A 13,468-nucleotide genomic window follows, 5' to 3' on the forward strand; every position below is an offset into this window, starting at 1 on the left:
TCGGGGACTGTAAATAAAGCTTTATTGTAACACGTAGCCTCTACTTTCTATGACTGCTTTTGAGTTCCAGTGTCTGCGCAGAGTTGAGTAGTTGAAAAAGAAACCTTATGGCCCACAGGTCTTAATACTTACCATATGACCCTTCACAGAAAATTTCACTCACCCTTCTTTACAATAAGGGCTTGATTACCGAATCATTGGGGCCAGACACCAAGATTTCCTTTCTTTGACTAGTAGAGGGAATAACTATCTTGTCTTTAAGTTGCCCTGGACATCAAATGAGATGACTTAGAAAAGTATAAAAGCACCATATAAAGATAACTGTGTTTTTCATGTACTGAAAAGACAATGAAGTGGTAAAATGAAAAACACTATTTTTACTCTGCCCCTTCCTTTACAGCCTTTATTTAAACTTTGAAATTTATAAAAAATTCACTATTTTCATTTTTTTACATTCAATATTATTTTGTATTAGTTGCAGGTTTTATATTAGTTACAGAATAGTGGTTGGACAATCACATACTTTACAAAGTGTTCCCCGATGTTTCCAGTACCCACCTGGCATCATACGTCATTACACTATTGACTATATTCCCTATTTAAGTGACAATAGGTTTACAGGTTCCTTCCAGTCTTTCTTTTGTGTTGCTCGCCCTTCCTTTTCTTTCTTAATTCTTCCCTCATTTTCTTTATATAGTATCTCAATTAGCCCTCAATTGGGGAAGGCACCGGACACGCTTAATCCATTTTACAGACCAGGAAACTGAGGCCAATTCCAATTGGGGGCGGAACTTGACTCAATGCGCAGGGAGCCCTCATAGCCGCGCTCTCTGCCCTTCCTAAGGGGCAGCCGCGGGGCAAACAGAACAAACCTCCCCGTCAGGCTTCGGAGCCTCCTTCTCAAGCACCTCTTCATCGCGGACGCTCCACATTCTTTCCTCTCCTCCCCAACCCCCACGCCCCCATTCTTTACTGCCCCCCCTTCTCGGGAGCAGGTGGTAGGCTTCGCACTCACCGCGCAGGCGCGCGCCGCCGTGGGGCGGGGCGGGAACTGGGGGCGGGGCGGGGCGGGCGCGGGCTTGCTTTTGGGCCGCGGCGGGAGCAGGAGTCGCTGCCTCTCGAGTGCGCAGGCGCCTGGCGGTTACCGGTCTCGCCATGGAGCGGAAAGGTGAGCGGTGAAGCGGCCTTCGCCACGAGGGGCAACGGCCGCCGGGGCGAGGCCCGGTCAGCGCCGGGAGCTTCGCCGAACCGCCGCAGTCGGTACCCGGCAGTGCGGCGCCCCTCCACTGAGGTGGCGCCGCCCCTCAACCCCCGCCTCAGGGCTGCGGGTCCGCGCCCCTCCGCCCGGGCGTCCTTCCACGCCGGCAGTCATCGCCCCTTGTTCCCCGCCGGGCCGACCCGCGTCTTGGGGCCACTACAGAACCTCGCTCTCCGCGGGCGAGGCAGATCCCCTCCCGCCGGGCCCCTGCCCCGGCCCCGGCCCCGGCCCGAGCCCCATCCGGTGCATCCCGCCTCGGCGCCGCTCTGCGCCCCGTGGGCCGCCCGCCTCCTGGCCGCCCGCTTCGCCGGAGCCGCGGCGCTTGCCCCGGAGCCGCCCCTCAGGCGGACCCCGCAGCCGGGCCTCGCGCCGCTGCTAGGTTTCCACCCTCACCTGGGTCACCTCCTTTCTTCCACATTCGCCCTTCATCCATCCCTCTCTCCTGCAGTGCTTGCGCTCCAGGCCCGAAAGAAAAGGACCAAGGCCAAGAAGGACAAAGCCCAAAGGAAGTGAGTCTTGAACCCCCACATCCCATTCTCTGGATTTCCTCCCGCATCTCCCCTGTTTCACGTCTCGAACGGGCACCGGGTTCGGGCACCCTGCGGCCCAGCCACATGGCCTCCGGCGGCCTGGTAGAGTCGCTCTCCGCGAACCTGTGGAAGGAAGGGAGCATCTGTGGCCGGAGGCCGGGCCTGGGTCTCAGCAGCCCCATTCCTGCTGGAGAGGGCTGTTGGAAGAGGACCAGAGCCCGTCTGTCATTAGCTCCCCAACTCCAGAGGAGGCACCACAGGCGCCCCTAGTTTGGGCCTCCCGACGGAGCTGGTGGATCACTATCAGTCTGTCCATGAACTCTGGTCTCTCTTCCATACCTGCTTCCGAGCGTCTTACATTGCCTCCTAAGTCTGTACAGTAGGCCGTCAGGGAATTCTTGAATGAATCTGCCATGTTTTGGTTCCTTTTCTAGAGGGGAGCAAGGAGCTTTCCCCTGGGTTAGTCTACTTCCTGAGCCTTCGCTTGCGGTGTGCAGCCAGACCACTGTGTACACAGCCAAGGTTTCTCTTACTGCTTCGCTTCCCCCTAAACCCCAAGCCCGCGCTCTGAATGCAGATACCTTCTGGAGTGGGCATCACAATAGCGACAGGAAAGGTCTTTAGCCAACGCTGTTGGTGATTCTGGTTTGCTGTGTTAAGTGCCACATGTATGGTTTTATCAGCAGGATGCATAACCTTAGCGCTATTGTGGGAAACACAAAAGTTGGACACAGCTTAGTAGAAAAGCCCGGTAGAGGGCTTCTGCAAGTGAGTCTCAGTCTAAAGAAGTTTTCTCTTGTACTAACATTTAATTGCAAAGGGTCTTGGAAATTGTTAGACAGTTTGTGTTCAGAAAAAAAAAGTGCACTATTTTCTTGGCACTTTTACATTTACTTGATGTTATGTGGAGTTGTATACCATCTAGTTCTTTCTGAGCTGATAAAATGCATTTCAAGGCTTTTCCTAGGTTGCCCTACTGAATGACAGTACTAGATAGGGGTGTATGTTATTGGTGGCTATCTAATGTTTAAGAGCACATAATGACTTCTGTCAATAGAGCTAAAGTGGTAGGTGACCTCACCTCTTGCTCCATTTCTATTAGCTGTCTTATGAAATTTCTTATTTTGTAAAGTGCTTGGTAACCAACACATTTCAATGTGAGTTATCCATGTATGGATTATTGAAAAACCAGTTTTTAATCCCACATTGGTTTAATGGAAACAGCAAGGAGCTAACCTGGTTCTAATATGCAGTAGGATAAATGTTACTCATTTTCTTTTTGTATCTTAGTTTTGTTATTCTCTGTGGAGCTCATATGAATATGTTATAAAACATTTTTTGCTGATGTAAGGAGGTGATGATTTTGTTATTTTCTGTATTAGAAGTCCTCTGTCCTGGTCTTCGAACACGGAAATTAATTTTTATATTAGCCTGAATCTATAATTTGGGAGGTATATAGATATAGATGATCATGTACTTTATTTTAACACATATTATTTATTACTTTGGATTATCTACTTAGATTATATGCCTTATTCTAAAGCTGAATTATATGTACTTTGATTATCGGTTACTCCTCCATTTACTACTATAACCTACTTATTTCTGTTCTTAATTATTTCCATACTTGCCTAAAAGCAAGTTAATAGTACAGATAATCTACAGTTATTTTTCTGATATTTAATCCTGTGCAACTTTTGACTCCTGAAATGTATGTGAATGAACCGATACTGTTTACTTGTAGTGTCAAAGGTGCTTTATTTTTTTTTGTCTTCAATTAATACCCTTTCTTGATAATTTTAACTTTTTTTCTCTAACCTCTTAAGTAGCTGAAATGTCTAATTAATTAAGTTGGTTAGAGTACAAGCCCCACCTGACTCAGGTAACTTGACTCTGTTCCATGACTCTTGATTCCAGTCATTTCACCAAGGCAATCTGTTAGTTACCAGGAGATAATCAGGGAGAAGGTCTGAGGAAGAAGCATGCCATAGAGTTTGGTCAGAGTTAGATCTGGTTTGAATTTTGATTTTGCCACTTTTTAGCAATTTGACCTTTGTAACTAAGTTAAATAGTCTTACATGCTCTTATGTCTGGTAGCTCAGTCATAATGAAAATTGATAAGGACCAAGCATTTAAATGAAAAAATTTAGAAACTTTTGGAAGTACAACAGTAATGGCATCCTGGTAATTTAGTCATGAGACAGGTGGAAGTGCTTTTCGGTCCCCTGGTTTTGTAGATCTTAAAACTATAACCTGCATACTAGTACATGAAACAATACACCCATGGAGCTGGAGCTGGTTGTAGCGGGGTCAATACTGGAATCCAGGGCTCCTGCCTTGAGCTTCTTAGGGTGTTTCCTTTGAGTTCATATACTGTGTTGAAAGATTTTTACTTGGAGGATTTTTAGTTGTCTTATTTGAAGAAATCCTCCATTTCACTTTTCTAGACTCTACTCTTACTAACATTAACTTGTTGGTGATAATCTGTATTTTACTTTGCAGATAAGGAAATTGAGATTTGTAAATTACTCCCCTATAAAATTGTAAAGTTAGGATTCCAACCAGAGTTGACATACCCCAAAGTATACTGCTATTACCAAGTGACAGTTTCTTTCAGTGTGGCGGAGGACAAATAAGGTAGAGGCTGAGTGAACAGAGGCTTCTGAATAAGGGACCTCTGGATGCCTTAGGTACCCTTTCATGGCCCACTGATGATGTCTCTGAAAGGGCAGAATGCTCTATCTCCCTTTGAGCATTTGGTTTTCAATGTGTATACCAATAGCTGGGCCTTTATCTGTTTGTTATGAGGTTTTATAATTTAACAGTTAAACTGCTTGTGAAATTATTTCATGAAACATAATTCCTGAATGGATTTTATATGTAATAATTTTATTACTTAGGAATTTATTTTTTTAAAATATATTTTATTGATTTTTTTACAGAGAGGAAGGGAAAGGGATAGAGAGTTAGAAACATCAATGAGAGAGAAACATTGATCAGCTGCCTCCTGCACCCCGCCCCCTCCCCAGCCCCCCCACTGGGGATGTGCCTGCAACCAAGGTACATGCCCTTGACCAGAATCGAACCTGGGACCTTTCAGTCCATAGGCCGACGCTCTATCCACTGAGCCAAACCCGTCAGGGCAGGAATTTAATCTGGACAGTAATTTTTATTTTATTTGCAGTTAAAGAACTTTGTGGGTTTAGGATAAATTAGTAGCTGGAGAAGTGCTTTTGCTTATTCTAGTACTTAACTGCTCTATGGAGGGAGAGTGGAGATGGTTTTATTTAATTTTCCAAAAATGTAATTGTTACATTAAAAATTTAGAAGAGAAAAATACTTTTAAATTTCCAAAATTTTTATCCAGTAGTGAGTAGAGTACATAAACCAATTTTTAAAAATGAAATGGTATTGCCCTGGCTTATGTGGCTCAGTTGAATAAGCATTATCCTATGTACCAAAAAGGTCACCGGTTAGATTCCCAATCAGGGCACATATCCGGGTTGCAGGTTCGATTCTCGGATTGGGGTACATGCTGGAGGCAACCAATCAATGTTTCTCTCTCCCTCTCCTTCCTTTCTAAAATCAATTTTAAAAATTTGTTTTTAATTAAATGGTATTGGGTACTTTTTACACTGAACAGTGTACCTTGGAAATTGGTTCTGTATCAGTTCCACATAGTGCAATCTTACAATTTTTTTTAAGGTCTGTGTTTTGTTATTTTCAATAAGTCTTAGACTTGGTTCCATACTAAGACAGAGAGTAGCTTCATCTGGTATTCCATTAAATGGATAATTTATTTAGTTCCTATTAATGAACGTGTACTATTGAAGACAAAAATTGAATCGAGTATACTTTTCCGAGTTAACATTACCATGAACATTTTTCATAGCATTTAGTATATTCTACATTTTAAATGCTATACTATAGGCTGTTTCCAGTTTTACACAGCCAAGATGAATAATCTTTTAGGTAAACATTAGTCAATCACATCAGTGATTATTTTCTTAGGATAAATTCTTAGTCATAATGACAATAGTTCATGTTGTCAAGAGTTTTCTTCAGAAGAGTTAACTAGCTTAACTCCTATTTATTAAACAGTTTTGAACACCTATCATGTGATACATTAATGAAAGAAAAACATCGCATCCTGGGGAGCTATACTTAAATGGGGGAGACAGAATAAGCAATGGACATAAGTTAATTACATAGTATGTTAGGTGATAAGATGGAAAATGGGGGGATTGAGAAGTGGGGATAGGATGCACTTTTAAATAGGGTGAGACCACATTGAAAAGGAAGCACTTGAAGTAGGTAATTAAGGAGGACTGTGCCAAGCAGAGTATTGGGGGTGGGACTATTCTTGTATCTCCTACTTAGCCACCAGAACTGGGCACTATTCATTGAAAAAGTCTCTCAGATCTGGTAATCTATAAATTAATTTTATTTAAATTTGTTACCAGCAAAGTGACCATTTGGAGATATATTTATTGACCTCTTATCTTTTGCCCATTTTTTATAATAGATTGTTGGCTCTTTTCTTGGTATTAAGATCTGTTTATTTAGAATATATCTTTTGTCATGTGGCAGATTTGCATTTCAGCTTGTTAGCCTTTCACATTTCATTTATAGTGTGTTTTTGACATAAATTGATTTTTTTAAAAAATGTAGCTAATCTGTCTTTTCCTTTACCTTTGAAGTTTTCAACAACAACCATCATATCTTTTAAAACTTGCATATTTAATTGTGTGATTACATTAGAACGGTACTTGGCAAAATTGTATTTCTAGATTTGCCCTTGTCAGAAATACTTTCCTGTCCTCTTTTGTTCCTCAGTAAGTTTATATGTTAGTAAATTTTGTTTACATTAGTGTTTCTACTACAGTGAGGCCCGAAGGCAACCATATTATCATGTTCCTTTAGATTTCTTGAAATGAGCAACTTGTTTCATGCTTAGGAACTCCTTTATTAAAAATTAAGAAAAGCCCAGCCAGTGTGGCTCAATGGTTGAGCATCGATTCATGAACAAGGAGGTCAGGGTTCAGCCCCGTCAGGGCACATGCCCAGGTTGCAGGCTCGATCCCCAGTAGAAGGCAGCCAGCTGATCAATGATTCTCTCCCATCATTGATGTTTCTCTCTTTCACGCTCCCTCTTTCTGAAATCAATAAAAAAAATATTTTTTAAAATGAAGAAAAAACAGGTTGGTCAAGTAAAATCAGTTTTTACTATTTTTTTTAGACTGGGTGGAATAACTGCAGCAATTCTGCCCCCCCCCCCAACCTCCCCATCCCACCCATAGGTAGACTTGCCCCTGCTCCCCAGGTCCTCTCTACCATTAATGCTAGTTTGGGGACTAGCTTCATTTTTATATTGGCTGAAGTATTATTTTAATGCTTCTCTCACTCTAACTGAATTAATCTCAAGCAAGTAAGGAAATTCCAGTAGCTAAAAGGTTGTTGTTGTTTTTTTTAACTCTTCTTTTCCAAGTACAATGCAAGCAATTATTTAACTAAGGGGAAATCAATATCTAAATATAGGATGGGCAAAAGTAGATTTACAGTTGTCCATATGAAAAATATAATAATCTTCTTATATATATAAAAGCCTAATATGCACAGTGCCTCCTCGGGAGTTCTATCGCTCACTATGACGTGTGCTGACCACCAGGTGGTGGTGCGGAATGAAGGAAGGCCCTGGCCGGCTGGAAGGCCCCAATCGGCCCTGATCACCTGCCAGGCCTAGGGACCCTACCCATGCATGAATTTTGTGCACCGGGCCTCTAGTAAATAATAGAAGAAGAAACTTTCATGTACTCACAACTGTAAACCTACTTTTGCCCGACCCTATATATTTATAGCCTTACAGTTTTTTATTGAATTAAGGTGCAATCAGTTTTAAAATACACCATTTTATGTACCACTAAGAAAAAACACTACCGCCAAAACCGGTTTGGCTCAGTGGATAGAGCGTCGGCCTGCGGACTGAAGGGTCCCGGGTTCGATTCCGGTCAAGGGCATGTACCTTGGTTGCGGGCACATCCCCAGTGGGAGGTGTGCAGGAGGCAGCTGATCGATGTTTCTGTCTCATCGATGTTTCTAGCTCTCTATCCCTCTCCCTTCCTCTCTGTAAAAATATCAATAAAATATATTAAAAAAAAAAAAAAGAAAGAAAAAACACTACCAATCAAACTGATATGCCATTTGCTATAAAATGTGTCTCGAGCCCAGCTGGCATGGCTCAGTGGTTGGGCAATGACCTATGAACCAGGAGGTCACGGTTCGATTCCCAGGCAGTGCACATGCCCAGGTTATTGTCTTGACCCCTAGTAAGGGGTGTGCAAGAGGCAGCCAATCAGTGATTCTTCCTCATCATTGATGTTCTCTCTCCCTTTCCCTTCCTCTCTGAAATCAATAAAAACATTTTTAAAATGTCTTGATTTCAGATATGTAATGGTGGGAGACATATCCATATCTGATTTTGTGAAATGCAGTAATTCCAAAGATGTGTAGAATTGATAGAATTATTGTCTTTTTTATTTTATTTTTATTTTTAAATATATTTGTATTGATTTCAGAGAGGAAGGAAGAGGGAGAGAGAGAGAGAAACATCAATGATATATTTTTTTTTTATATATATATATATATCATTGGGATCAAGCCCACAACTGGGGCATGTGCCATTGACTGGAATCGAACCCAGGACCTTTCAGTCTGAAGACCGACACTCTATCCACTGAGCCAAACCAGCTAGGGCAAATGATTGTCTTTTTAAAAACTTAATGTGGGAAATTTCACATATATACAAAATGAGAGAAAATGGCAAAATAAAACTTTGTGTATTCATCTCAACTGCAGCTGTTATTAACTATGGCTAATGTAATTTCATCTACAGTAAATCTCTGCTCCCCTCCATCTTATTTTAAAGCAAACCTCATATTTTGTAAGATACAGACTCTTAATTTTTAAAAGTATAACTACAGCCAAAGCCGGTTTGGCTCAGTGGATAGAGCGTCGGCCTGCGGACTGAAGGGTCCCGGGTTCGATTCCGGTCAGGGGCATGTACCTTGGTTGCGGGCACGTCCCCAGTGGGGGGTGTGCAGGAGGCAGCTGATCGATGTTTCTCTCTCATCGATGTTTCTAACTCTCTATCCCTCTCCCTTCCTCTCTGTAAAAAATCAATAAAATATATTTAAAAAAAAAAAAGTATAACTATAGTATTATTTTCACACCTAAAATAATTTAAGCCCTGCTGGTCTGGTTCAGTGGTTGAGCGTTGACCCATGAACCCAAGGGGTCATTGGTTCCATTCCTGGTCAGGGCACATGCCCCAGTTGCAGGATCAATCCCCAGAAGGGAACATGCAGGAGGCAACCAATCGATGATGTTTCTGTCTCTCTATCCCTCTCCTTCCTCTCTCTCTAAAAATCAATAAAAAACATTTTTTTTTAAAATTTTAAGACAAGTCCTTAATAGCAAATATCCAAACTGTTCAGATTTTCCTCCTAATTTTAAGTTTGTTTGAATGAGGATTCCTAAGGTCTTTATATTGCTATTGTTGGAAAAGTCTCTCTAGTTTTTTAATCTATAGACTCTCTGTGGCTTTTATTTTTGCTAGACTGCTTCATAGGTGATGGTGCATGCTTTTACCAGGCAGCACCTACTGTCTGATTGACTCTTTGTGATGTTAGTGGCCATTGATCATTTCCTGGATCCATTATTTTATTTAGGGTTGCAAAATGATCATCTATTATTCTTGACTTCATTTACTAATATTTCTCCAAAGAGAAACTTCACCTCATCTCTTTGGTTACCTAGAAAGATGCTTCATATTTTTGAGAGACAGGAGAAATACTTGGTACTTTCCAGTTTTCAAAATAAATTAGATTCCTAGTATCCTCCAAAATGACCAATAAAGCTTTATTTGAGTATAAACTCGTATATGTGGTTCACTCAATTATAGTTGGTAGCCCTAGCCAGTTTGGCTCAATGGATAGAGCGTCAGCCTGCGGACCTAAGGGTTCCGGGTTCAATTCCGGTCAAGGGGCATGTACCTCAGTTGCAGGCTCCTCTCACATTAATATTTCTCTCTGTCTTTCCCTCTCTCTTCCACTTTCTAAAAATCAATGGAAAAATATCCTTGAGTGAAGATTAAAAAAAAATTATACTTGGTATTTTGTGTATAGCTTTATGGAGCTATAACTTACATAAAACCTGTTTAAAATGTACAGTTTGGTTATTTTTTTGTGTTTTCACAGAGTTGTGCAACCATCACCAAGATTTAATAAATTTCAACCGTTTTCATCACCCCCAACAGAAACCCTGTACCCTTTAGTTAGTCACTCATCATTACCTCCAGTGCTATCCCACCTCTAACCCTAGGCAACCATTAATCTACATTTTGTCTCAATGGATTTTCCTAGTCGGGGCATTTCATATAACTGGAATCATATAATATGTACTCTTTTGTGACTGGCTTCTTTTACTTTGCATAATCCTATGTAATAAAGATGTAATATATGCAAATGGTCATTTCGCTGTGAAGCATAACGACTGGATCACAGGTCAGCAGGAGGGTGGGGAAGCAAGCTATGGGGGATGGGGCGGGGGTGGGAGGGAGCTACAGGAGGGCAGGGCAGCAGGCGGAGAGCTACTGGAGGGCAGCAGTGAGCTACTGGTGCACGGATTCGTGGACAGGGCTACTAGTATTTTCAATATTCATGCATTTTGTAGCATGTGTAGTTATTTTTATTGATTGTCCCATCTTTGACCAATGGAGTCCTTACATGATGCTCCCCTGAGTTCATTTGACTTAATTTAAGGCATCTTTGATAGCTTTTTGTATCTGGTATGATAGTTTATCCAGATTTATTTTGTACCAGGAAATAGTCTTTTCTCTTAGAAGCCTTTTAATGGGAAATAGCATTTGGAGATCACAATCTAGGCACTTAAGATGCTTATTCCTATTGAGTTAGTCAGTGTTTCTAGGCCTTTTCCTGTTATTAGAGGTAGAAAATAAGTTGTGTTTTTTTCTTTCTTTAAAAAATCATGAATTCATGTTATGCTTGAAAATCAAGTGACCTGGGGACTTTTCTTAACTTTGATTTTACTTCTCTCTCCTTTTGCCTAGACTAGAAACCCTAGTTCTCAACAGCATCAGCATTATTACCATTACCGAAAGTCTCAGAATGATAATGCCAACACTGCCACCAACAATAGATTGCTGAAGAAAGTTAATGACTTTTGTTGTTGTTGTTAGGGTATATTTCACTATGGCTGTAGAGTAAAATGACTGAGTTTTATTTTTTTATTTATTTTTTTTTAAAAAATATATTTTATTGATATTTTACAGAGAGGAAGGGAGAGGGATAGAGAGCCAGAAACATCAATGAGAGAGAAACATCCATCAGCTGCCTCCTGCATACCCCCCACTGGGGATGTGCCCGCAACCAAGGTACATGCCCTTGACCGTAATCGAACCTGGGACCCTTCAGTCCGCAGGCCGACGCTCTATCCACTGAGCCAAACCGGTTTCGGCAAAATGACTGAGTTTTAAAATTACATAGGCTAGTTCCTTGCTGAGTGTTTATGTTACCATCTAGTTACACAGATATTTTCTTTCGTTTTATATTTTTGGCCTTCCAAAAGATTTCTAACCTTGCAGAATTTTGGGTCATCTGTGTTTAAAATTAATAATGTATATAATTTGTGATAGTGTTGGTTTATTTTTAGAACGTGGCTTATGAAGCATACTATGAGTAAGCCAAAAGGGAATGGTGATTATTAGAATGTGTTCAGTGAGACTCCTCTGCCAGGGTTCTTGTCCCAGCCTTACAAAGGGTTCAGCAATCTGGAGAAAGAAGCTGGTGCGTAGATGATTAAGAAGGAGTCCAAGGACGAAAGATAATTTTGAAAGGCATTGGGGGTCAGATGATCTTCAGCTAAAGGAACTGAAGACTACCCCTTGCCTAAGGACCCCGTGCTATTTATTAACACAATTTGTCCTAAGGCAAGGTGGAGACATACACTTAAAAGGGTATGGTTTCAAAGAGTAGGTTTACAGAAGCATTGTCAGTTTGGGGAATAGCCTACAGCTGTTCAGGTGTTTGGCCAACAGGAGGCAATGAAATGCCCTGAGCTGTCTGGCAGTAAATGATTATCCTATTCAGGTTTGGGGGAGATGCTTTTTAGCCATCCCAGATGATTCAGCCCTGCTGACATGCTGGAATTGGCTTCGGGCACTCCTCCTTTATATCTAAAGACTTCTTAGCTCTTACTGGTTGTCCAGTGGGAAGATGAGCCTAGTGTTACCAGGTAATCGGATTTTTTGAGAGAGTCTCCAGATTGTTTAGCGTTCACAACTATTTTAACTTTTTTTTATCCATTATAAACAAGAGCTTAGGAGCAAGATTTGGCTTACAGTGTGCACTCTGTAATTTCTGCCATAGAGTCTTCATAAGCATTAACGGGCTTAATACTGTCTCAAGCACCCTCTCTTAAATGATGGTAAGCATAGATGTAGAAGAGCCCTGTGATTCTGTGTGCCTCTTATGAAACGATTAACTTTGGGAATTTGAAAAGGACCACAAGATCAGCCATGAAGACCAGGGTATCAAGTTTTTCAACTACTTTGACATGAAGTAATTTCAGAAAGTTATCAGAAAGCACAAAATAAATTAAATATGCTTTGTTCATTTTCAGAGAAGCATAGTAGTAGCACTGGACACCAAAGTCAGTTGGCAGGAGCTTATGATAAATCATGTTGATTTGTACCAATGCATGCCTTTAGTTGTACAGATGAAGATATAAGGCCAGGTGCTATTGGGTTATTTACTTATTTAGGGCAGACAGACATCATTTTGTTGAATACACTTATGTATGCATTCATTTATTGCTTCTTTTATGTGCCCTGACTGGAGAGTAAACCTGCAACCTTGGCGTTTTGGGACCATTGCTCAAACCAAATTGAGCAACCTGACCAAGACTGCTATTGAGTACTAACGTTTCGGGTGGCATAGTGCATTGGACAATATTGATAGGTATTCTAGGATAGCTTATCGAGGACATTTAATATATGTTTTAACTACTATATAAGAACTGTCACCAATAGCGGTAAACAAACATCAATAACATAAAGTTTGGAGTTGGTACAATGAGTCATGTTGATTATCTTTTATATTATTTACTTTACTCAAATTCTAAATTCTTTGTTTTGAGTGACACTGGGCATTTTAAAAAAAGGCTCCCAGTCCTTGTGAACTTTTGTTTCCTGAAATACTAGGGTAAGCTTGTTTTGTAACTGATTAAAAAATGTAATTTATGGGCACTCGTATCTTCTCATTCACTTTGCTCTTAATCCCTTGCTGCTCTTCAGCCTGTGCATGTTCTTGAATGTCCTTTCAACAAAGTAGTTTGATCAAAGATGTCAGGTTCTGTCTACACATGAGCTTGCTCTCTTGATATTCTAGTACTCATTTTAATGTTTTTATTGATTTTTTGATTTTTTTAATATTTTTTATTTCAGAGAGGAAGTGAGAGGGAGAGATAGAAACATCAATGATGAGAGAGAATCATTGATTGGCTGCTTCCTGCACACCCCCTACTGGGGATCAAGCCCACAACCCAGGCATGTACCCTTAACAAATGGAACTCAGGGCCCTTCAAGAGTCTTTAGGCCAACGCT

General features: G+C 41.1%; 1 protein-coding gene across 1 annotated transcript in view; it reads left to right on the plus strand.

Annotated features, from left to right (window-relative positions):
- The first annotated feature begins 1,085 nt into the window (after positions 1-1,085).
- Positions 1,086-13,468, plus strand: part of SRPK1 (SRSF protein kinase 1) — a 91,688-nt gene continuing 79,305 nt past the window's right edge. Inside the window, exons 1-2 of the mRNA XM_080664958.1 lie at positions 1,086-1,168; positions 1,707-1,767. Coding sequence (XP_080521084.1) covers positions 1,156-1,168; positions 1,707-1,767 — 74 coding nt within the window. The 5' untranslated portion in view covers positions 1,086-1,155. The remainder of the gene's footprint in view (positions 1,169-1,706; positions 1,768-13,468) is intronic.

The sequence above is a fragment of the Plecotus auritus genome, assembly GCF_963455305.1.
Source record: "Plecotus auritus genome assembly, chromosome: 4".
NCBI classification, from domain to species: domain Eukaryota; kingdom Metazoa; phylum Chordata; class Mammalia; order Chiroptera; family Vespertilionidae; genus Plecotus; species Plecotus auritus.